Source organism: Neodiprion lecontei, chromosome 1 (genome assembly GCF_021901455.1).
Source record: "Neodiprion lecontei isolate iyNeoLeco1 chromosome 1, iyNeoLeco1.1, whole genome shotgun sequence".
In the NCBI taxonomy this organism is placed as follows: Eukaryota; Metazoa; Arthropoda; class Insecta; order Hymenoptera; family Diprionidae; genus Neodiprion; species Neodiprion lecontei.
In genome coordinates, this window is record NC_060260.1 from 32,468,939 (window position 1) to 32,495,026 (window position 26,088).

General features: G+C 42.9%; 2 protein-coding genes and 1 long non-coding RNA gene across 5 annotated transcripts in view; 2 read left to right on the plus strand and 1 right to left on the minus strand.

Moving 5' to 3' along the window:
• Positions 1–24,167, plus strand: part of LOC107218590 — a 51,041-nt gene extending 26,874 nt beyond the window's left edge. Inside the window, exons 2-10 of one of the 3 annotated variants that reach the window (XR_006905839.1) lie at positions 17,449–17,743; positions 18,397–19,820; positions 19,909–20,086; positions 20,212–20,385; positions 20,514–21,757; positions 21,919–22,323; positions 22,404–22,532; positions 23,013–23,145; positions 23,518–23,658. Coding sequence is in view for 2 of the 3 variants with exons in the window: in XM_046746294.1 (XP_046602250.1) it covers positions 17,492–17,743; positions 18,397–19,820; positions 19,909–20,086; positions 20,212–20,385; positions 20,514–21,757; positions 21,919–22,323; positions 22,404–22,532; positions 23,518–23,704 (3,993 nt within the window). In the remaining variant the exon portion in view is untranslated. Of the gene's footprint in view, positions 1–17,448; positions 17,744–18,396; positions 19,821–19,908; positions 20,087–20,211; positions 20,386–20,513; positions 21,758–21,918; positions 22,324–22,403; positions 22,533–23,012; positions 23,146–23,517 lie in introns of all 3 variants that reach the window. The other 2 variants (XM_046746294.1, XM_015656512.2) reach the window with 2 other exon arrangements.
• A 230-nt stretch (positions 24,168–24,397) lies between these two features.
• On the minus strand, positions 24,398–25,911 carry LOC124296179. Its single transcript, XR_006906012.1, has 3 exons — positions 25,795–25,911; positions 25,477–25,608; positions 24,398–24,869 (listed from the first exon to the last, which is right to left on the minus strand). It is a non-coding gene; the product is annotated as an uncharacterized LOC124296179 (long non-coding RNA).
• LOC124296152 lies at positions 24,863–25,997 on the plus strand. The gene is made up of 3 exons (XM_046746305.1): positions 24,863–25,036; positions 25,490–25,615; positions 25,814–25,997. Exons 1-3 carry the CDS (start codon positions 24,990–24,992, stop codon positions 25,995–25,997), a joined length of 357 nt encoding a protein of 118 aa, XP_046602261.1. The 5' UTR covers positions 24,863–24,989.
• Positions 25,998–26,088: the final 91 nt, after the last annotated feature.

A 26,088-nucleotide genomic window follows, 5' to 3' on the forward strand; every position in this document is an offset into this window, starting at 1 on the left:
AACGTAGAGGTATAGGTGTAATACACTTTCGTAGCCATAAAGAACGCGCATCCGCGCGATCGTCCGCGCGTTTCACGGACACGAGAGCAAAGTGGTTTACAGATTCCATAAATGACTAGGTATATACCGTCCCGGATTACCTGCAACTATAACGCCCCGTTCCGAGCCTTTCCTTCCGCATTCTGAAATTCCTCAGACGCAGAGGGAGTCAATGATTTCTAACAGCGGTCCGCAAGACGGCCCGCAATGCTTGCTATACCTGCCCCTTTCCAGATCCCGAGGATCCTCGGCTCTCCGGGAGGACGTTGCATCGGTGATCTTATGAAATAATCGCTCCGTCTCATCTCCGGCCCGCGGTGTACAAGGAAGACGGTTCCAGGTGACGAGATTCCTTTGAAAACCGCGCTCGTGTGACACAGATATCTCACGATTCAAACTTATCGGATGTTCCTTCGGTCTTGAGTACACTCGTCGTTGGCGGTGCTCGAAGGAAGGAGAAAATGGGGGAAAGGCATCCGTCCTCGATATCCTTGGACTCGATGCATCGCTCGAGACTTGTATTATACGCGTGATTATCCTCGTTGCCGAGGTATCAATACCGATCGTCATCGTTGTACGTTGAATCGTAATATATCAAAGTCGGATAATTAAATATCGTTTGCATAGAATGTTCGTTAGCTCAGGATGTTGAATTTCGATTCTCATCGTTCGTCTTCCGATTACTATAATCTTATACAAGAAATTAGCTCGATGCCGAACGTGCAGCCTGCAGGCAAACGTGTGCAACGTGATGCGCACAATCTCTTACGATTTTCAATCCATGATTCGTTCCGTTGATAGTCTTGATAAATTCAAATTCGGATAGTCAGAACTAAGACGACTCCTGTCCATGCCATGGTTAGGTATAGTCGTAGAATACAAGACACCCGCTTTACTCCGATATACCTCCTCGATAGCTCGATGTATTTCAAATTGTACGATCGAAGAGTGCGGAGTTCCACGTACCTATCTAGGTCTTGGCAAAACGACCCGATGACTTTGATAAATTTTCTACGGATATGCCCGGATGTACGCATCTCTTCGCGCGTGTATGCGGCATGCAAGGCGAAAGAACACGGTTAAGCGAAATGCACGGGTCAAGCACGGACAGCTACAACCAGTCGACTGCGAATGTCGCATATCCGCGAACCTTCTTGTCCTCGGTGCTGCATACGCGGATACCTGCAATAGTAGATACGGTATGTGTACCCGATTAACAAGGTATACCCTCCACATGCCAGCTATCCACGTTGGAACGGTCCAAGCTATACCCTGCCACGCGTTGTTTATGTCACGTAGAAAGTCCGCTGCACCTAGGACACAGGAGTGTGTGTGTGTGTGTGTGTCTGCGTGCGTGGGTTACGCGGACGCATAGTTTGTCCGTGGAAAAATTATGGCATACTTCAATACGGTTTTTATCATATCGTCGCGGCGATGCGGAGAGTCTGCGAGTTACATACTTACATACTTCGAATGTTAGAAGCCGCCGCGAAACGGCTCTGAATCTATGCCGTGCCGCATGCGGGAGCGTGAGTGGTGACGGTTGAGGAACACGGTCTGAGACAAATTGGTAGTAACGAGCGGTTCAAGTTCCGAAAGTGCCTGGTTCCGAATTATTTGGTGGCGAAACTTGAAGCGAAGATATCAAATTTTTGCGAAACAGCAAAATTTCGAATGAAACTTGCTAAATGTGAGATTTCGAAAATTTAAGTTATGATAGAGTAAAAGTTCCGAAAAGTAAAGTATCGATAGAGTAAAATCCCGATAATTAAAATTTACTCACACGACGTAGTTCACTCGACGAGTGAGTGTAAAAAATCAGAAAAATATCGAAAATCCGAGACAAAGGAAGAGCAAAGTCGTGAAATTTCACCAAGCCACTGAAAATTTTCTATCATTCGGAATTTCGATGCTTCAGATTTTTTAATTTTCTCATTTTCGCACTTTCCGCAGTTTGACTTGTCGGAACTTTGAGCGTCGGCTATCGGACTATTCGAAACTTTGATGTTTCGTCAAAGTTTGATTTCTTCACTTTAAGTTTCGCCACGAAAAAATTCGGAACTTGGCGCTTTCGGAACTTCAATCCCACCTCAACCCCTCGACTGGGATCGACCCGGTAATCGTAATTAGGAATCCCGGATGTTCGTCCGTTACGATACACCTACCCATCCCCAAGCACTGGAGGAGGAAATTCTGCTCGAGTAGGATTCTTCGTCTCCCGCTTCTTTTTACACCCACAGCTTAAGAGCTTCACCTTGTGAATGTCTTACTCGCTACCGCGCCCGGTTGTAAGTGTGAACAGGAAGTTATTAAAATATAGATCACATGCTGCGGAATAGCGTGTTAAATAGTCGGTTATACAAGAGCCGAGGCGGTTGGTTTTCTCCGCGGAGTAAGAATGACGGGGGGGGGGGATGATTTCTTTTTTGACATTTATTATTTACTCTGCCTAGGGGATTAGGATACGCATACCTGTAATCTACTTACGCGATATATATGTATGGCTTTCGCTTCTGCGGCGAGGGCAACGACTCGGCTGAAACCGCACGTGATGAAGAAGACGCCCGGCGAATGAAACTGGCGCGGCGTTTGCCGCAAGACGGCTTCGTTGGCACCGTATACGCGTACTTACTTTTTTCCTTGTAATTAGGCTCTTATCTTACGAGCTCATCTCGCGAGGATCCTCCGAGTGTGTCGTTCTTTACTATTGTTCCCCACCTGGTTGGTTCCATATCGCTTCTACGTACTCTTTGCGGATGTAGGATCATTTATACGTATACCGATTTCCGTTGCTCCGATTGTTGTTGGCAATTTTAAAACTAGGCCAAACGCCTCGACGCTTCGGTATTTGAGAATATTCATGATCCAAGGAAACTAAAATTGTAATTTCAATCCGCGGCTCATCAGCATGTAATGTACGTAAGGATATTCCTAATGTCTGTAGAGAAAAAAAAAAAAAAAAACAATTTTCCCGTTTACGATAATTAGGTGTTTCAATTTACGTCGAAGCGTCGGAAATTATATTCATCCGCATTTGCAAATCGCCGGCTCATTTCGTTCGTATATATGTATTAACGTGTTTATTAATCGCGCGCTACACGACGTGCTTGAATAATAATTACTCACTGTCGAGACGCATAATGAGCATGATTTCGGGATTTGGTATACTTTTTATATAAGGAAATCGTTTTTGCTTGTGCCGATTATCGTTGCAGAACGGATAAGGAACTGTGTCCTGTGAATTTTAATCACTAGCGAACGTCAAGCCGTGATCGTGCAGCTGCGCGTGTCTTAGATCTGAATTAATTAATGGATATCGAATCGTAAAAATTTCCGCTCCAAATGTCCGTCTCAAAGTTTGGTGAGGTCATCGTCGCTCGACACTGACGACAAGTGTGTACTACAAATACCACTGTCCGGATACTCGAACCGATCCTCGTTCACGTTTCGCGATCAAATCTCTAACGTGTCCAAATGTGATAGTCCAACAAATTCCAATAAAACCTGTCAAAGTTAGCTAAGGAATTGGACCTGGTTCACTTCCATGCTCACACCATGGTGTTTTATAGAACCGGTGATGAACGGTGCAGCGGACCGAGGCATTTGGGACTCAAGAACCATCGCAGATGAAGGCCCAGGTCCTACACCACATAGAGAGAGTCATGGCTTTTACTACGTGCGATAAGTGTGAAACGGAAACGGTGCGGCCGTCGAGATGGACTGGGTGTTGGAATTAGGTTGCGGGACACGACGATGAGATAAGATTAGGTGCGAAGCTATGGCGTCGTTATTCGGAGGAACGATTTTCACGAGACAATTGCCTTTTCTTGACGTATGGATTTACCGGCAATGCATCGACTGCAGACTTCTCCTTGTTCCCTTACAATTGGTCAAAACGTATCAGTGGATTGGCATTACCCGCGAACCAATTCAAGGCGCATGTGACACATTTGCGTGCACTTTATCGACGCCACGGTACCTGTGCAAGAAATGTGCGACACTTACTGTAAATAGAAGCGAATTTCTGAAGATCGTCCGGTTGCTTGAAATACCGTAATAGTCGGGCATTTTATGACCGGAGAACGGCTCTCTCGAAGGAAGGAAGGCAGGAAGGAAGGCAGCGCGCCAGCCCGAGGAAATAAGGAAGTTGGCGAAACAGCGCCGTAGAGTAGGCATTAATTTCTTGCGTTATACGTGCATTATGTACGGGGATGTGTACAGCATACCCAGGAATATAAGGTACATACGCTTGGTAGTACAAAGCTTGCGCATATCCAACCGTATGGTAGGTACATAATTATGCTCGGTTAAATGCGAGCCCCGCAAATAACCTGCGCATATATAAGGTTATACGTATCGGGGGATGTATTGACGAAGGTTTGCACATACGTAGGCGTGCAGTGAGTGTTACCTATATACGTATAACTACGTCGGCCTTATCTAGGTATCCGTACGCGCAAATCCAGGCATATCGCTGGCGTAGGTAACTATCGGCAGATCCACGTGCACGCACGCATATCCATGCAGGTTATAAGTCGGCACGGCTTAATGCCGAAGAGGGACGTCGTCGACCCTCCTTGCTTCGTGGGCACGCGAAACTATCCTAGGTATACCTACGATACGCCAGGCGACTCGAACTCGCGGAAGGAGTCCGTTAGGATGATTACCATGCGTTAGACTCGGCGAGGTACACACGGCTCTTACCCTGCCTCGGACATGATCGCAAAACCGTAATTTCTACAGCTGATTTTCCACGTGCACCTACAACGTGGTTTAACGGTGTCGGTTAATGCTGTCCTCGCACGCGTTAATTAACTCTGACACGAGTAACCGATTACGCGTACAAGTCAATCCTCGTTGTATCTATACCTGGTTATTTAATTTCTATTCGATAACTCGAGGCTCGATGCGCGCGTCAAAATATTGTAATTAACTTTCGCAAGTTTTGGCCTGTCGAGAGAAGAGTGAAATATTGCATTTTACAGCTTTAATATGATCTTTCGTCATTATTCATCGTGCGTTCGAGCCGTTAGAAACGGCGATATTTCGTCTTACGAGTTCATACGATGTGACTGATTGTTGTAAAAAAAATTTTGTATGCAACTACGAGTTCATCTCTCTCACGGTGCTTTACGCTTATTCTATGATCTTATCCTCCGATATAATAACGGGTCTGATCATCATCCTTGTAAAAATGACTTTCACGAAATTCTGAAGCTCCGGCACAAAGGTGTTGGTACGAAATGGACGAACTGCTAGGCTTGAACAAAACTCACGCATTTTTCAATGCCTTATCGTTTTTCTTGGATCTTTTCCCGCGACGCGTTTATATCGCGATGCTTCTTGTTCACGCCTGTCGCTAGGTTTGTGGATCGTGTTAGCGTCAATTAGACCTTTATTTTTTCCCCGATGGTTATAAAGAAGGTGATAATTTTAAAGCCAAACGGTAAAGTCGGATGTCACGCAGCCGTACGACGCCTAGCCTCACGACAAGGTGAAATTCTCTGTATTTTTATCCTATTCTTTCTATTCTATTCCGTACTCGGTGTGTTGTTAAAAAATATCGCTCGAGAGCTACCGCACGCTGCAATTCAACATGTTCCCGATTTCTTACGTAGCAGCGAATTTGATAGCGTTGCCAATCCTCCGTGCAGTTAACCATGCGGCTGATCGTGATGCAACGGAGTCTGTACGTCTGTTATACGTCTGTCAGTTCTCTTTAACGGTCGTAATTCTGAACCGGTTTTCGCTGCAAGATTTACGGTATCAGAATTAAAGAAGAATAGGTGAAATAAGAAAACAAAACCGCTTCTTCTTGCAACAGCAGCGAGTAACGAATCTACTTACGTAGATGCAACGAGCGCGTTTTGTCGAGTTTGAATACCATTTCATTCGTCGAAATTCCGGCAACGCGTAGCTATACCTGCAGTAATGCTGGAGATAACCGTGTTCGTTGCTGTTGCTGTTGCTGTTGTAGGTATACAGATTTGCATCAACTCTCCTTGCGCCATTGTCTTTTTGCACGATCGTATAATATGTACAACACCTAGCTCGCGTATTTGTATAACCTGTGTACCTACTACACTCTGGTATACGCGAGTATATCGCACACTCGGCCGTGCGGTTTCTTCGACATGATACAAAACTCTCTCACGACCTTGGAGACGGTGCGAATAACGTACGTACCCTCCACCAGGACTCTTGTTGGTTCACGATCAGTTATGTACCCACATTCCTGTGCCGAATCCCCCGAACACTGCAAGCCGACATTGAAGAGACCATTTTTTCTTCCCATGCACACAACTTTCACATCAAAATCATACCCGGAACAATTGCACTTTGTGCAAAACTTGAGAGAATGTTTTTTTTTTTTCTTTATATACCGACGCGAGTTTCTAAGATGATTCAAGCTCCGAACCTGCCGTTATACCTACTTTGAAAGAACCGCTTTTACTTCTACCGCCCCCGGCAATGAAAGGCGAGTCAACTTTTACACTGATTACCCTAGAAAAAAGTATCATGTGACAAACGGTCGGGATGAGACAAAACTTCCCTTCGAACAGATTATTCGCGACATTGCGATAGGTGTCCATTAAGAAACCTAAATTCAGCTTCGTAGATTATTTCTTCCTGCGATGTGTCACCGTCGGTGCGAATGACAGCCCGTGAGACGTACGTCTGTTGCAAAATTAACCGCAGGGGTTGAAGATACACCGAATGGTCAACCACGCCCTGCGATACACGGTGAGGAGTGCGTGGATTGAATTCGCGATGAAAAGATCCGTCAAAGGCTTGGACAGGTTTTATCCTTGTCTGCAGATGCGAGACGCATAGATGCGTGCAATGAAATGTTGCGAATCTGCATCCTTACAGCGAAACTTTTGATGCCGCGATACGTCGGTTATAATTCTACGCGTGAATGTAGTAAGAGAAGGGGAAAAAACATCGTCTTACCTTTTCGTCGTCGTTGTCCGTTAATTAATTATTATTTATTATTTATTATTCTTATCATCGCAGAGTATGATATGAAAGTAATATCGCACATTCGGCGTGTGTAATCGAGCGGGAGAAAGGGGAGGAGATGGAACGCACGCGTTTTATACTCGTCGTATACGCTTGTTTGCAGTTCAGTGTCGGTATGTATTAAATTCGTGCGACGACGTTGTAACGTCGAGAAATAAAGACGCACGCGCGTCTCCGAAGATGTGGAACAACTCTCTCCCGTCGCACCCTGGGGCCATGAAGCAACGTCGAGCTCGACGAAGCCCGAATACCCTTCTTCGTACTGGAAATGGGCAACGATCGCCTACGCCGACGATCTGCGAGTCGTCCCGCGTTGTCAGAGCGGGCTTCGATCAAACGAAACGATCGCGTGACTGTTATTTATTTGCGATTTTGTATTGAATAACCGATTGCACCTTTCAATGCAATAAACGGGTTATGAATTCCAATTAACCAGCTGTGATGTTTCGAAAGATTTTTTTTTAACGCATCGTCCGCATTCGAATGTTGATTAATTTGTCTCGGATGGAGGAGATTCACGGACATTCACGATGTTTCTTTCGCTTCTAGTTCTATTCGACGTTTTGTTGCTCTTTGAGAACTCCGACGTCGAAAAGATTCTTGTTTCTTTTTTTTTATTTCTTTTTTCCTTGTTCTTTTTTCTCATCATCATTCTAGTAAAGAGGAATTGGCTATTAAAACTGTTTACCTAATTATCGATTTACTTATAGTCGCCACGGCAGTTTTATGTGTTTATTCCATGTACATACGTCGTTGCCAAAGAAGCTGCAACGATGTAGACGAAGTGAACTCTCCTCGGTTTATTTTTGTGTAATAACTTGTCATATTTTATCATTCAATACGCTACGACGACACGAATCTTTGAAAAACCGGCTGCAGGTTAAGAAAGATGATAATAATATCCTCTATAATAATTTAATTTAATGAAATTCCTACGCGCCTGTATCGTATAATTGGAATTACAATGAGGTTCGTTTGCTTACGCATATTACGTCTGTGTAATGTACATCATGTACGTACATATGTACCTGCGTACGTAGGGAACACAAAAAAGTGGTTTAACTTTGTACTACCGACGACTTTCTCATCCCTCGGGCAAACATACGGATGTTTGTTAACCAATACGACACGCCTCTGACCTACAACCTAGAACCTTACGTACCTACGTACGTATGGACGAGAGAGGATGGTTAAGCGAGGCTTGACGTGGACCGAGGATGTCGATATGCCTGCATAATAGACCCGACGCATCGACGATAGGTACATAAATATACATTATGTACGACCGGAGTCGACTCGTCGAGTTCTCCACCGCTGCAGCAGGTTCTTGATTAAAATTATGTAATAGGAACATAATTAGTCGAGTGCCAGGAAGGAAAACTAGTATATCGTACGGAAAGGTCGATACAGGAATGAATATAAATTACCCATCCTGATAGTAATTGAGCTTTCGTATTACGGTTCTATCCTCGGGGCTGACACGTGCAGCTTTCGGTGCAGGGGCTGAGGGGAAAACGATCCTGGATCTTGCAGCTTACGCATACTTACGGATAACTATTACAGCTGAGAAGAAGGTGATCTGTTGGAGAGAGAGAGAGAGGGAGGAATTAATAAGAAATATATAAGCAATCTCCGGACAAATGGCGGGATTTTTGTTCTTTTTCTTTATCTTTATCTTTTTCATGCCTCTTTCCTTATACGGTTTCATCTGTTATTGTGTCTGGAAGCGTTTGCAGGTGCGAAATAACAGCCTTGCCGCGTATTATACGAATGCAAATCCCTGGGAGGAGGGGAGGAGGACGCTTTGTCGACACTTTTTTAAAATGTGTTGTTGCAGGCTCATGCATATATGTATCGGTTACAGTCGGCTATTAGAAAACGCCGCTTCGTGTCGCGAGTGCGTAACGATAAGGTGTAGAAAGGAATACGCGACGATTTCTAATCTCTCGATCTGCGGGATGTATGTATATATTGTATATACATATACATGCATACATTTACAAGTATCGTACGTAGCTTATAGCCATACATTTTTCTCAGTCATTAATGTCATTATACACCCCCGTCGGAGAGTTAGTTACACCCATTCGGTTCCTCGTCGATGATTCAAAAATGCATAATTTTACAGGCTACGCACGCGGCATATGCATACACGTATATCTATACACGTGAAATAATATGCGGCAGTTAATTACGCAACGGTTTATTAGCCTCTGTAGGTTCTCACAGAATGATTATAATACGCTGTGGGCAGGATTGCTCAAAATAACTTGATCGTTCCCGCTACTTTTAAAATCCACCCAAACTACCGGGTCAATCGACGTAACACTTTTCACGTATTCAATCGTGCAAGGAATGTGGTCGAGGAGCGATCGTTTCAACCTTAAACATCTATGCGTTCTTTGATTTTTTCTTTTTCTTCTTTTTTTTTTATTTATCGCTTGGAATCCATCGCCACGTGTGCTGGAACGAATTCCGCGATTGTGAAATACGCACGTCAGAATCCTCGCGGCCTCTAACCACGCAGTTTAAATACGAACTTAACCCCGATTGCACGAAATCGCGTTGTCGTAATAAATAGGTAGGTGGGCAATTTGATGCTGGAATGGGAGTCTTCGTGGTAGGACCGACGGTGGGAATCGCGAGGTCAGTGCCATCGAAATCAAGGAGTAGGTATGTATCGAAATATTTGAGAAGGTCGAGAAGAGAGGCGAGATATGGAGAGAGGCATTGACCCATATCGGAAACAGGGACGGGGCCGCGGCGCCTTTACGTTTATCGAAGAAACGTGTGTATAATACGTATGTGTAAAGATGCGATGGTATACGAAAATTCCGAGAAGACGAGACACGGTGCCTTGAATGTGGAGCGCTTGTTCTCTTCTCTCTTCGCCGCAGTGCGGACTGCTCTGCACCGATGAGCAAAAAAGATACTTAGTCATTCGCATTGAAGAAAGTAGATGTGTCACGCGGATGACTTTGACGCAGGTATATAAAGCACAGACATCGCTCAGCGTGTAACCTTGCGCTTCCGATGCATGCGCCGATTTCGCGACGTGTCTCGGATCCGAGGAATTTATACTGTCTGCAAATTGAAGCATACTTTTAGCGTTCTTCTGATTTAAATCCAGGGACCGGGGCTTGGACAAATTACGTACACGAATGTATACTCGCCCATAGTTTATACGGTCAATCGGTATGAACGCGTTTCGCCTGAATCGATTTATGGTAGCGCGGTCATCGCTTTGATGGACTTTCTTTTGCCCCGGGTTTCGTACCGAGATATGTATTATATACAGATCGTCGCGTCGATATAATTGCGGTATAAGGTAATTGACCTGAAAAATTGAAAAGCCTCGTAACTCACACAAGGCGATAACCGTGCCCGTATTGATTATACACCGTTTACGGGTGTAGACGTGTACCTTCGCGGCTTTCTATTTCGTCAAAAAGTTGCCAAACCAGCCCCCGGAAGACCTTCCGAGTCCGTACTAAGCGCACGCCGTGTGTTGTACGCGGATCGCAACCTACACTGGGAAAGTATCTCGTCGATAGGATGGGAAGAAACAGATTCTAGGCTGCCCGAGGGTCATGATTAAATACCGATCTACCGATCGAGCATGAGCCGCGAGATGAATTTCGGTTATCCCTCGGGCCACTTCGTTCCACTCTCTCCGATCTTAGGGATCTCTGGTGGATGACTTTCTTCCGAGAGTAACGCCGCGACCTCATTCTCAAATCCGGAACTTGCAACGACGTTCGGAACCACTTGACCACTCGACAGGTACTCTTCTCTTACCCGCCTCCCTAAAGCCACGCCTTAAATTCCTTCGCAATTATCCTTCTTCGTCGTCTTCTCCTTTTTTCCCCTCCCTTTCTCTTGAAATTCTTCATCTTTTCATCAAAACTCCGCAGGTATTATATGTACGTATGACGCGTTTATTACAGGTATTATATTCGTACGACTTACAGGAATCACTCGCAAGGTCTCGCGCATGCCAATTAGACGGGCTTCTGGAACCGAATGCATACCGCCGTAATATGCATTATGGATAAATGCGGCATGTGAACGCGAATCGGGCTGCGATGATTTTTATTTACGTTATTTAAAAATTTTTAATCATCTCTCCTTCTCTTTTTCTCTTAATAATTTATATCACTTTTTCTTCACCTCGCTTCTCCGCGTGACAGATCGTACGTGAAGATTTCTTCTGCCGTACAACGGTATTATACATATAGGTAGGTATAAATAAGCTGCAGATTTTCTCAGGCGATTTGGCACGCTTCAAGATTCTGAAGAACTTGAGAGGAACCCAAATGCCGTCCAGAGATTCTCAAGGATTTATATTTATTCGGCGTAGGTATTATACGCAGCCAGAAGTTCCGTTCGGTATAAATGCGAATGGTTCCGTGTGTATAATTTACACGCCGGCTTTGAATCACCCGAAAGATTTACAGGGTTTCCAACCTTCCGGGTGCTCCGAAATATTCTTTTTTTTTCTTCGCGCCAAGCATTTCACGTAACGTGCAAATTGGCTTTGGAACCGTACACCTGTTACCTGTGTCGACAATGATTTCGCAAAGAGTCTTTGCAAGCTTTACGGTAACCTGGCTGGGAAAACCTTTTAAGAACAAAAACAATAATTACCGCTATTAACCAGAAGTCTACGGGAGACTTTTACGGGGCAAGAGAAGGGATGGATCAGTGACCATTATCGTGCGGATGAATCGATTTATGTAGTTCAACGAAGGAATTTTGCTAAAGATCCGAACCGATTGCAACTAATTTCGAGCTAAGACTCACCCGCAGCTTCACCTTAACGGGAATTTAATTCGCTCTCTGAATTCCATAGTGGTGCACGGGTAGGTGGGTATAAGTTACAAGTATGTACGCATGTACACGGTGAAACGATACGGATCGGAGCAGCGGCAAAGCGTTATTCGCTCCGTCGTAAAGTATGAATTTCTCAGAAAGACATCAGTTTGCTCCGGGCCAGGTGAACCTGACCGAATGGCATCCAACCTTGAAAAAGCCAACGGACTCTGCTCTCGCTTCTTCTTCTTCTGCCTCTTCCGCGTCGACTGTTATAACTTACCTCGGGATGAACAAGAGTAGCAATCAGCGGTGTGCAGGTACAGCGGAGGAGAGGCCGCTTTTAAAGGACGTGCAAAGGGAAAATATGCATGCACGCGGGCAAAAGTTGCCGATGTCTTTCCTCCTTCTGCGTGTCTTCTTTATGCTTCGGGGAACGCAGCCTCAACTTCCAGGATATCGATGCGGGAGCTCGTGTAACTTGAGCACATCGGTTCGATGCCCGGCTCTACCGATTTATAAGCCAGAGCGTGAACAACGTTCGGTGGTAGTCCTCGATTCTCATGGCGTCAATTAAACGAGAGTTGCTACCCGGCCGCAGATCTATGAGCGAGCGATCTGCATTCGTTGGATTCCTAGCCGCTCGGTCCCGGGTTTTGTCTTCAGCTGCGGCATGAGACCGGGAAAAGTTTGTACCTGAGCCTCGGCTCGTCTCCCTGCCTGAACGATCAGCTTCCGGCTTCCATATTTCGTCCTTTACCTGCCCGCAGCTGCTTGTACCGTCCTGAGGGTGATAAAGTTAAAGCTGTATTATAGCTTCTTATTCCGGATCAGAAAATACGTTAGCATGATCGTGGATTCTTGCAATCTTTATTTTACTTGTACCGATTCACTTGTCCGTGTCCGAGTCGTGACCGTCGATATAAAATACGGTGAAACTTTTACTACCACTTCCGGTGTTCAATGCTTTACAATAACGATCTGCTGGCCGGGTCTATTCAATTATACGCACGTATTACTACCTCAAGAGTCTTTTTACGTCACGTTTTAACTTGACCGCTTTGCGTACTATTTATCTATTTATTCTGTATTGCTGTAACGAAAGTTCGTGAGGATCCGAAAGTTTTACGCTTCGGCAAATTTGAACGAGACTCCAGAGCCATCCGCCACGGTGTTACGACCTTCCGAAAGAAAGGATTACGATGATTACGGCGCCGGCAGCCGAGGTGACCTCTCGATACACACTTTCGCCGCAGATCAATTTTTCGCTGATCATAATTTTATTGTCGTACTCGGTGCGCTCCGGCGAAAAAGGCAAGGAAGAAAAGACCGACTCGCGACATCACAGCTGAGTGCGTCCTTCCTTAAGCCGGGTCAAGTTACCTTCCTGGTTTCATTCACTCCGCTCTCTTATTCGCCTCACTCCTCGTTCCTCGTCTTCGTCTTCGTCTTCGTCTGGCGTCAACTCGGGTCAAGACGTGTCTGACGAGATGTGACCCGGCGAACGGTGCTTCGCCTAAACCCATTACCGAATAGAGAATCTAAGGTTCTTAACTGGTACGATGCGAAAACGATCGCACACCTCGTTGACGGCTCAAGACTCGAGTTGGACATTTTTACCGTAAAGGCGGGTCAAACGATTCTCGTTCTGGCGACTAAATTTTCCACTGCCAAGTTTACCCACTGTGCAGTTATCTCGCATACAACGGCTCTATAAGCCGTGAGACGGTGAATTTTTGCTACGCGAAAGGCTCTGACCTGCAGACGCGGTTGGCGAGGTGGGCGAATCCGATGATGCAGATAAGATAGCGTTGCCTGGCTTACACCACGTCTTGTGGTACACACACACACACACACACCATTGTTTGTACAATTCTCTGCTTGTACGAAGCGGTGCAACAATGCCGGGAGAAGGACCTTGTCCGTTGCATGTAGCTGTTTCGACAGATGCATTCATGCCTCGGCACAGCCTCCAATTATCCGTCGAATCGACGCCCACGGACGAGATTTCACCGCTGGAGCGTCTTCGCTCTACGGACGCGAGAGAGGGATTTAAACGTAGTAATTCTTGCTAAACGGTATTTATTTCAACAGCTCGCCCAGCTCCCCCGAGTATTGACCCACGTTCTATACACCATTGTCGGATTAACCCGTATGAATACGGTAGTGGTACGTCTTTCTTCGTTCCTGCCAACTTACGAGGCCGTAGAACGCCGTTTCAGGCAAATTCGTTCTACACATGGATTGTATTCATACAGACGCGTGAACTGGCGCCTCGTGGATGCGTCGTTTTTAGTGCTCAGCCTCACCAAAGGAGAACTTACACGCGAGTCCAAGCAGGTATAATAATGGATCTTCAGCTGCACGTTATCCTTAGACGAGACACAGCCTTATCCTTACACTTCCACTTGCGGTAAATACCTTACTGCGGTGCATTGTAGAATGCACTGATTAGCTGACGGGAAAATCCGTAATTTCGATGCCTTTTTTCCTCAAATTTCTTTCACGCCACGGGCAAGTAGACGAGTCGGAATTTCTCATGTTCATTTGATATAGTATGGGGTTTTTTTCGGAACAATTAGAAACGAACGGATCGATCTAAAACCTACGCCATGGTTGATCTGATTCTCTTATATCTGACAACTGCTTTTACCTCAACTGTGTCTAATTGTGAACGGTGGCGTCTCAGTGACACCGAGTTTTACGTGACTGTACTTCGGAAGATTAGTAAATTGCCTTTTACGCATTACCATATTACAAACGTAGCCCATCGAGGTGGTAACAATTCTGGAATTAGTATTGTGCTTCGGTGTTGTAATGTGAAATAAACTCTCTACAGCAACGACGATTGTAAATTTAATACTTCGGAGCGCGTATACAGGCACTTCTGTTTATGGTCTATTACGCCCGTTGTGTATATCCAACGCAAATATTCATTGGAAAAGTGGACTCGGTTGTGGCGCCACGAGATCTTTATTTTCTTCTGGTTTTGTTGAACTCGCTGGCAGCTCCGATCGTCCAGGTTCGATGACTCAAGATCGTCACAGGCTGGGATATCATAACCACCCGCGTCACGCATGAGTTGCCGCTTTGTAACGTGGTACCTACCGGTCACTCCGGCTATCTTAGGATAGGTACAAAACCGGGGAAGCCGAGAATTCCGGAGGTCCGAGTTCCTGCATCATTAATTTCTACATCTTATCGTTAGATGTTATATAGAGAATCGTGCTGTATGTGGCAATTCTACTGTCCGATCACAAATCATCGTTTCGGCAGGCGTGGCTATATCCTTCACGCTCCGTGATAAAATCTCTGTAATTCGGTGATCGGCCGGAGGATACTTAGATCCTTTGGCACACGAGATCAATTGCGATATCGCTAACATCTATCATAGCCGCGTTCAATTACGTATATATATATATATATATATATATATATATATATATATATATATATATATATTATATATGTATGTATACATCTGTATATATATATACCACGGCGTCGAGAAACGCCCCTGGCTATGATGCCTTTTCCTCGATGATCGCACGGTGACCGTGGGTAACTGTGTTAACTGTATTTTACGCTTAAGTGATAAAAAACCGCGCAAAACAGGTGCTCGTTATTCGATTTAGCATTTATTTCTTTGTGTTCTTCGGTCACTGCTACAGTAACTTCGACACTACCAAATATTGAGACATTTTACTAACGGGATGACCGCGGCATTCTGTCTCGGAACAGAATTTCGGCGATTGAGTGGGAAAGAGAAGAAGAAGTAGAAGAACAACAACGACAAAAAAAAAAAAAAAAGAAAAAACGAAAAAGAAAAACAACCAGTCATCAATACCCGGCACAAAAACTCTTCTGCACATAATCCTCAAATAATCGGCAAAAACGTTGGATCAATTTTTAACCCAATGCAACTTTATGGGTACACCTGCCGATTTCGTTGGCCCCAAAGAATACTCGATGATCGCAGTTGGTGGTCGTTAGCTGTTATGTCACTTATGCTTACGGTTAACGATACTCAAAGTCTAAGTCGATCCAAACTGCGGCAAGTTGTAAGGCAGAGCACCTGCTCTTCAGGCCAGCACAGGTGAATGGGTTGGGACTCGAGAAAAGACACACATCTCGATGACGGTCTGGATGCGAGGACAGCGTGAGGTTAAACGGTGTCTAACTGTAAGCGAACTGGTCTAGCTTGTTCGAGCATCGCCGACCACAGCTTGTCGTTTCTTGAGGTATCGACGTTTGCTCGTACAACGCCAAGTCGAAGCATCTGCAACATTTATGGCGGTTGGTTCGTTGGTTCGTTCGATACTCCTGCTCTTTCTCGTGTGTGCGGTATACCTGTAACGTATAAAACTACGCTGACCCTAACTGGGATGCAGACCGTTGCATGGTTCGAAAATACCTGAAGAATGTTACCTTATTGTCTGCGAATCGCGAAACCGATCGGAGATATCGTGAGGCGAGCTTCTGCCGACGTACACCCGCACTGCGACTGGTGTCGGGGTCACGGTCTCGAGTAATTTATGCAAATAGTTGTATTTTTTTAGGTAACCAACATCCGTTAGGTATGAGAAAAATTAATAGAATAATAAACGATGAGGAGGAGAAAAAACGAAATAAAAACTAGTGAAATAACCAGGAGATATAAAGATCGAGATACGTGGATAGCATTAATTTGCATTAATAATCGGTGACCTTTAACAATTTGTGCCACACCAACATATATATATATATGTTACTTACAATACATGTGTATATATATATACATGTATTGTAAGTATCGGGCCAAACATTCACGTAACGGAGATATCCAAGCTATTCGTAATGGCGGAGTAGAGAGTTGCTTCTAGACTATTACGTCGCGTCGTGGCATTACGCTGGTTCTTTATCGATTCAAAGTTCTGTTTGATGCGTTTAAGACTCTTTAATGATTGGTAACATTTGATACGAAGTCAGGTACGACAAGCGCGAGACGTCCATCGTGTTGTACCGGTCTTCGAGTTTCATGTCTATATTTTATCTTCCATTTCGTGACACGATCTTATTCGTCCGCAAAATAAGCGTGCGATAAATCATTTAATTATGAAATTTATGATGCCCGCTGTGAAGCAACGAGTACACGAAGGTGATTCATGGGTACGTCGGTGAAAAAAATGGAAAGCTAGTTCGATCGTCCCATCTGTCCGCTGCGTACTCACCTACCATAGAGTCGAGCACGCATTGCGTGTCCCATAGCTCCTAATTGAACCACTTTTCGAGATATCGTGCCTTGAGAAAATATTTATCTGCCGTATGCGCCCAGGTTACACGGTTGTGTTACTTCCAATTAAAGCGTAGCTCTCCAATTTACATAAACTCTGGAGTTCATCCTTGAGTAATTACCTATACGCAGTTTCCGTTATCCATCATTCGTTAGAGTATGCAAGTCCATTACCCATACCCGTGCATATCGTTATATCGTTCCCCTGATCGCACACTAAACTGTATAACGAGGTAATTACTTGCCGAATGTCTTCATCCAGAAATTACACTAACCGTTCATTTGTCTCCTGGCCATTGCAGGGTCGGCATGTTCCTTGACCCCTAGAAGCTCGCCCGATCGAAGATGGGGAATAACAGCAGCTCCCATCACCACCATGCGCAGGGTGGAGTGGCTCGTGAAATGGGACCGGGATGGACCCACTCATTCCCGCGGGAAATGCATCGACAACATCTGCAATCCTCGGGTCACAAGGTTCTCCCTGAACCCCCGAATCAAAGGCTACGAGCTACGAACAATGGAAGCATCATCCACAACGGTGGGACCATCAGCGGACGGAGGCCTTCCGCGCTGACGTTGCCACACGATCTTAACAAGGTAGCTAACAAAATTAATGCGCAGTTCTCTTAAGACTGGAGAATAATTTGCCTCGTAAGTATTTTCAAAGAAAGAGATTATCGCGTTCTCGAGATCTATTCGGGTTATCCGATTCACCGAGTTGATTTTCTTGCCTCACCTCACGTATGAAAATCTCTACTGTTATCTGGTCTGATCAACTTTCCCAGAGATCGTTCTGGCCGATTCTTGCATTTATTATTTTGCTTTCGGAATTTCTAATACTCGGACTGTTAAAATCGTCAGTTCTTATACTTCATTGTCATGGTTGGGCGGAAAAATGCACTCACATAGCATCCGATTGCCGCGGCCGTGACTTTATTCATGTATTCGAAAAGGCGCCAAATGTCAAGTACTTCCTATGTAACCAAGTCTCGTACCGTTCAGCGCGTTTCTCTCAGCTTTGTGCCATTTTTCGAATACTTGCATACTCACTGCCGGTCTTAGGCACTTCTCAAGGCTCTTTCAACTGTACCACATAAATGCATGCAGTTTCGTTTTCTTTTCTCACAGGCAATCCGGATCATCTTGCATACGATTATTTCTGTAATTTATTCCAATATAACGAGTCCTCTTTCTGTGATCTCGAAGCAAAGACTAACGAAATTCTGCGAACGCCGTAATTTCTGTTTCAGCAAGCCGCCTATCGTACCAGAAGTGCGTCAGCATCAAATTTTGGGCAACCGCGAGCACAGAACGGTGATCTTCAATACCAGCACGGGGATCCGAGAGACAGGGAATTCCAGGAATTCAAAAGGTTTGGAAGCGAACCCGACCTGAGATACTCGCCCACTGAACAGGGGAGATACGAACGTCATCAGGGGTATCCGGAAAGAGACGCTAAAGAACGGGACAGCAGGTACAACAAGGGTAAGAAGAAGTACAAGGCACCGCCTCCGCCGAATGGAGACGGCTCATCGCCGGACTCCTACAACTGGTCACCTGGAAATGACAGAGAATCGATGAGGCCTGGAGAGGAAATACGACCACCGCCTAGGAAATCGAGACTCTTCAAGACTCGCGCCGAGACGAAGAGGGCACAGGCGAATTGGACGTCGCTTCAGGAACGGGAAGTTGAGAGCAAGAGGTGGAACGACGAGCAATCCGGCAAGGAGAATCTTGGCTGGAAGCAGCAGCAAGAACGTTGGGACAAAGAGGAAAGAAGGCCCAAAGTTTTCGATGGAAAAAATACGCTCCAGCGGAGTTTGAGCAGCCCAGAGTTTCAGGCCGAGCTGATGTTAGCAGCGAGAAAAGTTAGGAGTAAAATGAATTATCAGCGAGAGGGTCCGGTGGGAGAAGCCAGGCCTACGGGTCACAGAGAATATTTGACGAAAAATCAGAAAGAATTCATTGATGAGAGACGCATCGAAGGGAAGAGCGCAAGACAACAGGAGGAACGGTTCATCGACGAACGGAGAGCCGAGAAAAAGAATTCGAGAAACCAGGATGTTTCCTACGATCATAGAAGAACTGAACAGCAACACGACGGAGGGTTTCAGAGGGGGGCTTTAAACGATCGTCAAAACGAACGAAATTCATGGCGAAATAAAATGTTGAAAAAGTCTGCGACTTACGATGATGAGATTGCTGCGTCACAACGTATAATTGCCGAGAAGAAGTTGTTTATGGACAGAATTGAGAAGCGTGGGCAATCTTTGGATGATCGACTTTCCGATAAGCAGAAAATGGAGAATTTCGAAGAGAGAAGAGGTGATCAACATCGGCACAAAGCATTCGACGATTTCGTGGAGATGGAGAAACGAGGCGAAACACAGACGAGAGCTGAGAGTCCTATGCGACAGTATAGGGACAAAAGTAACGATCACAGAAGTCAGGGTTCAGGCAGGGAAAGTACGCCTGAGCCTTCAAAAAGTAAGGATCTTGCTAATTTTGATCTGCGTAACAACATTAAAACGGATTTCCGAAGCAGTGGTTATAAAAATGAGGAGAACAGACGTTCGGAGCCTATTTTGAAAACGGACAATCAGGAATTGAATTCAAAAGAAAAGCTGTCGAGGAAACCGGATGTCAGGAGTCCGCCGGTGAAAAATTGGGAGATGTAAGATTTTGCGAGTTCATATCAATTCTAATGGGAATTAAACTTCTTTTCTTTTACACGAACAGTGATTCTTATTTTCAATTCTCAGACTACCACCAGCTGGGAAATCGCCTCCAAAGACATTCTACTTTGGCATGGATATCACTGCAACTTCGAAGGAATCGCGAGATCTAATGGAACGTCAGATGGAACAGATTCAAGCAAGGCTTAATCACAACAGAGAACTTAGTAGCTCACCTGAGACCTCACCTGGTGAGATGGATGATGTAAGTACTTTATGTTCACAAACGCAAAATTTCAGCAGAGCCTTGGTAACTCCGGTATATCCCATATACCTATTAATTTTGTATAGATAGAAATACTCACACAATTTCATGAGGGCTAAATGTAGAATTTTCAGGATAAGATCCTACATACTGGGGAGGACATTGCTTTAAAGTTACGGCCTACACTACCGAAGAAGCAATTGGAAATTCCTCGGTTTTCACCATCAGCTGCTTGGAGATTGCTATCTGCATTAGATGCTCCATATCCAACTATGAGCACAGCAAGCGAAGAAGGACCGGTAGGTTCCTTAGAATGAAAATAATTCGAATTTAAGTCTCACCAAAATTATTGCCTAAACAACTAATCTTTATTGTAATGCACTGCTTTGTAGTAGAGAATTTTCTAATGCTTTTGTTCGCATTTCAGGTACTGTTCGAAGAACGCATAGAACGTTTATCGAGACCACCGCCACCTCTGGTAGCTCTTGGTCCACGAAGTTCGCATGACAAATCTGGAGACTCTGGAATTTCGGGTGATGCTGGAGCTCTCAACGACGACCCGTTGGATATAATCACAAACCGAGCAAAGGCTTCGATTAGACCGGCTTGGACGCCTCAACAAGATCTGGGCGAGGAATCTAGTAGCGATGCAGGTGTCGATTCTCCTCCACCTATGGCTACGCCGGTCAAGTTTCCCCCAAGACCTCATGTTTTTTCTCTATCCTTACCCAGAGATGACAATAGAATGTCGTTGTACAATCCCGAATTCAAGAACAAAGAGTCGTCCTCTTTTAATTCCTTGCAGAAATTGAAAAGATCTGTCTCTGGAGCTCTCGGATTAGGAGCCATAGATGTTGACAGGAAACAAGATAACGATGTTTTAGATGGGAATTGGCTTTTATCTACGAGTGCTCCAAATTCTTTGCAACATACTCCACCAAACGTTGAAGGAACTAATACACCATCTCCTGGATGGGAAACCAATTTTCCGGAAAATGAAGACGACGAAAAGCCTGAATTTCCGATTATTATGAAACCACCATCATTTTCTTATCTAGCCTCCGGTGGACACGTTATGTATCTACCCGAATCCAATGCTACCGAATATCAAACGCAAAGTCTCAATTACCGTAACAGTAGTACCGAGGAAAAGAATTCAAATAACTCTAATATAAAGTATAAAAAGAGTACAAACGAATCGAAAAAAGTATTCAGATATCCCAGTGCAGACATTCAAAAATATTCCAAAGAATCCAAAGAGTTTGGGCTCTTCAGAGAAAGACGATTTACCGATGGTGGATTAACGTCGAGAAAGTATTCAAACTTATCAAAATCATGCGAGAACATTTCGGAAATGAAACAAAGAGAACGTTCACCGTCACCTGGACCGGAAAACTTACAAGATGTCAAGGATAGTTTATCTGATCTAAAGGCTTCTGCAAAACGTAACTCTAAAAGCAAACGGTTTACATTCCAGTCAACTGTACGTCAAATCGAGAGACGCAGACTAGCAGAAAAGTTGTCTCGAGAAGCAGAAGCTAAGGAACAGCAAAGAAAAGGAGAGCTAGAAGCAATGAGGAAAGTCGAAGAAGAGTTTCAGAAAAAACGTGCAAGAGAAAAGGCCAATATTAGGCAACAGCTTAGACTGTTCAACATGGATGAAACTACCGGGTACTCATATTTCAAATATTCATGATTTTCTTTCCATTTAATATGTACCGTTTAGAGCTGTTGTTATTAGAACAAACATCAAGATTTTGTCAAATACATCCGAATCGATGAAATGCAGTTTCAATGATTTATGACTTTTAACGAATACATTTTGTATACAGAAGCCTACCAGTTGTCTGGGACAATACGCAGTTATCTCGTGCGGACCCTGACGGTGCACCTTCGTCGTCAGCTTCATCCCCTATCTCGGCGCCGCCTAGTAAACTATCAGCGGCGAGAAAAAACAGTGCTAGTAGTGACGAATACAATCGAAAAGCTAATCTTAGTTTACACCATATGCATTCTGAATATCGACAACATCAACAACAAAGAGAGTATAAAGACTACAGGTCAAGGTATTACGACTGTGGTCCTGAAAGTGCACCACACATTGAATTCAAGCAAACTACAATTCATCCGAAAGTCGTGTACGATATTCCCAAGAGCGCTCCTGTCTTTGTTGACGCAAAAATTCATCCAAACAAACCAGTAAATCTTAATTCTACTCCTAGGTCAGACAACTATAGGTGAGTTTCAGTTATTATTGATTTGACTAATGTATCTACTTTTTGACTTCATCATACCTTTTCCTTGTAACTGTGTATAGGAAAGATTTTGCACACGGTGCCGTAGCAGCAAGATCGTCGCTGGCAAGCAGCGATAGCGAGTTATCTCAGCCAAATACCAGACCACATTCACGGCAAACGCCAACTAAAGTCAGAATTCATCGATCTAGGTAAGTATCATCCAATATTAGTTCAAAAATCCTATAATATGCTTCGGTTGATCCCTTATATTAAGTTTGAATTGGATAACAAATCAATAACGCTACAGCATGTTGCATGACCGGACGATTTATACCGACTTACTTTATACTGTGACGGTAGATGCATATTCAGAATATTTCGCTTTTCCCTAAATGATGCGATCAAATTAAATGTAAGTCTCCAGCATATCAATGTTGACCAAGTGGAATATGTCAAATTTTCCCAATATTTATAACACATATTATAATCTGCTGCGTCTCTCCTTTTAGTATGTATTCCTCTATCAAATAACTTGATTCTCTTACTGTTTCACACAGGGAGCTTAAAGCTGGAATTATATCCGTGAACACAACGAAACTAGCCATTTCAGCCCTGTATCTTTGTACTTATACTATAAGTATTTACAAGAAAATTGTTAATGTTTGGCGTTCAATTTTTATTCCATGCAGGTTTTAAGGTGGGCATAAAGTAAGTAGTGTTAACACCTCTAGTCACCTAACAACGCTTCATTAAAACAAACGCAATCAACCGCTTCTAACTACGCCTTGGGTTGGGTGTAGTTCACAACAGTATAACGCATAGGTGGGTGCTCAAGATATATAACTGTTTGAGTCAAATATTTGAAAAAGTATTAATTTATTATATAAAAATGATAGCGAGCGAAGTTATGCTCAGCGTGATAACATTCATAGTCCAATGAATAGAATGGTAATTGTAGTTGATATTGCAATGCAAAATGTAATTTCAGGTCTGTAGTGCAATAGATTAATTATATGGTATCTTGCATTAAATTTTTCTATTAGTTTAATATAATCGTCATTCAGGAAATGATAGATTATAATTCGGTAAGCTGAGGAACCATTTACCAAAACTGCGCAATGCATCATACTAATTTATACTAATACGAATCGGTTGCATACCAAGATGTTAAAAAACGAAGTATATTTCGATTAGGTCGGCAAGCCCTGCCAGGAGCCATGAGGATGCCAGCTCGGAAGAGGAATCCCCCGTCGAACCAATCACACGTGAAAGAGTGCCGTCAAATAATTTGATGCTAAACGCAATCCAACCATTTGTCAGGGAAAAAAGTTATCGACCGATATCTTATAACCCTCAGTCTCCTCCACCCATTGCTAGTTAATTCCTTCTGAAAAATTGCGACTTTAATCTGTTAATAATAAATAGTAAATGATAATAATATATTAAATATAGTTTTATTAATATTTTATATACAAGATCATGTAATATATCATTGTTTTCTGTTCTATGAATTATATATGTACATATAAAAATCCTTCCAAAGAGAATTTTTCTGCAAACGCAATGCCCTAAAGTATAAAAAACTAAGTAAGTTAATTTAGAAATTAGCAATATCCCATACCGTAAACTGAAAGTTCTGCAATTAATTTTTATTATTACGTACGTACATCGATAGAATACACTTGTTGATATTGTTCAATCGAAACTAATTTATTATTTTAATAGCATGCCTGTAATTCACAACATCATCTCAAAACATATGTTAGACAAAAAAAAAAAGTGTGTCATAATGAAATTCACACGGAAATCAAGAGAAGTATTTAAGCAGAATATTATTAAGTTTCGGAGGAATGATTCAATTTTTAATGCATTAGATCGCATTCATGCATGTACAAAATTTGTACCGTTATATTACTCTAATAAAAAATATGATTTCAAATCCTTTGAAATTTTAAGCACGCATTCAACTTATACAAATTATGAATGTGTATTACTTACAGTAATTTTACCAAATGTGTTCTCTGCTTCTTCTTTAATGAAAAAAATCTATCATACATGTATTTTTTAATGTGCGCAAGTATTAACAAAAAAATCTAATCAAAGATATAGGTACTTATATGTGTGTATAGTTAATGGGCAACATTATTTGTATCGATAGTATTAGTTTTTGAAAAATATATTTTAATATACACGGGCTTAGGGAATATATATACATCATTGTAATTATGTACAGGGAATTTACAAACAACGAAATTTGCTCATGTAATGTAATCAAATAAAAATCGTATTTTTATTGAATTAATTAGTCTCCTGATCGATTGTACGAGAATAAGATGTATACGTTTTAAACGTTTCTTCCATCATTTTTCGTTGTGTTCTTTTCACTGCTGCAACTCGAAATGATGAGAACTTTTTTACTAGTTCTGAAATCAGTTTTCACATTCGAAAACTTCGAAGATGGCATTCAAATGTTTTTTTAGGTTTGATGGATAAGTGGTTCAGATTCCAGCAACTTCAATTGTTTTGTAAGTCATCTGCACCCATCTCTGTAAGTTAGTTTCAAGTTTATTCAATATTAGCATATGTATTGAGTAAAATTAAATCTTTGCACATGTAATTCTAGGTGCCAACCGACAACAATTAACAGTACATATTATTAGCGCAAAATGGCAAGTAGAAAAGAAGAAAAACCAGAATCATCAGAATCTGAGAAGTAAGAATTATATTTAAATTAATGAAATCAATACCTAATCGTATACATATGAATTCGAAATAAATGTGTCCATTTGGTTATGCGATACGGTTTGAAAGTGTACTGAGGCAGTGCCCTAGTCGATTTAAACATCGACGTACAGATCTCCAAATATCAAAGTCTACGTATCTCAATCGCGAAAAAGGGCTTGACAGCCCCATTCTATACGCAATTGTGAACAAAAACAGTCGAATCCATTTTCCTTGGACGCAGAAATAAAGAAACGGCATTGATTCCACGAAATATAATAGTAAATTTGTAGAATTCATTCAAAATGTGTTGGAGTGTTTTTGTTCGGAATTGCGTATAGAATGGGGTGGTTTTGAATTTGAGATACGCGGATATTTGGAGATATATACGACACGTTGAAATCAACTAGGGAATCCCCTTAATCCACTTACTATACATTTATAGGCGATATCCATTTGAGTCACTTTGTGACGAAAGTTCAGATGAGGAGCCAGGTCTAAGTTCAATTACAAATAATCAAGGATCAGCAAAAACGAGCGATGAAAAAAGTCGATCAACGGAAACTGAAATGTAAAAATTATGATCAGCTTGAAAACGTATTGTAGATTGATAAAAAACTATTATATTTATTCTACTTTACATATAACACCACTCAATATCAACCAATGATATACTGTTGCATAATTTACTGGCATATCTTTGAGCTCATATCTTTTATAATATTAAATTTCCCTTATGTAAATATCAACCATCGATATGCTTATCCAGTCGTTATCAAGTCGGGTCTGCAATGTCCAGCAGTAGCTTGGACCAAGGGGTGTGCATTGGCATAGGTTTGACGGAGAGTAGCTCCTCTGCCACAGTTACTAAAAAGAAGAATCCTACTCCTGTAAACCAGTCATTGGATGGACTCAGTTCTGACATTGATACGGAAGAGGCTAGTAAACCATAGAATTTTAACTTTTCAACCAGAGACGGCTTCAGTATATATATTCAGTATATATAAAATTTTCTATATTTATGATATACGTATCACCAACTTA

Bases quoted from the DNA above. Each gene is read 5' to 3' on its own strand.
- LOC124296152 (XM_046746305.1), top strand. From the start codon at position 24,990: ATGGCAAGTAGAAAAGAAGAAAAACCAGAATCATCAGAATCTGAGAA. The intron at 25,037-25,489 runs GTAAGAATTATA...ATACATTTATAG, and splicing joins GAATCATCAGAATCTGAGAA to GCGATATCCATTTGAGTCAC. The intron at 25,616-25,813 runs GTAAAAATTATG...ATGCTTATCCAG, and splicing joins CGATCAACGGAAACTGAAAT to TCGTTATCAAGTCGGGTCTG.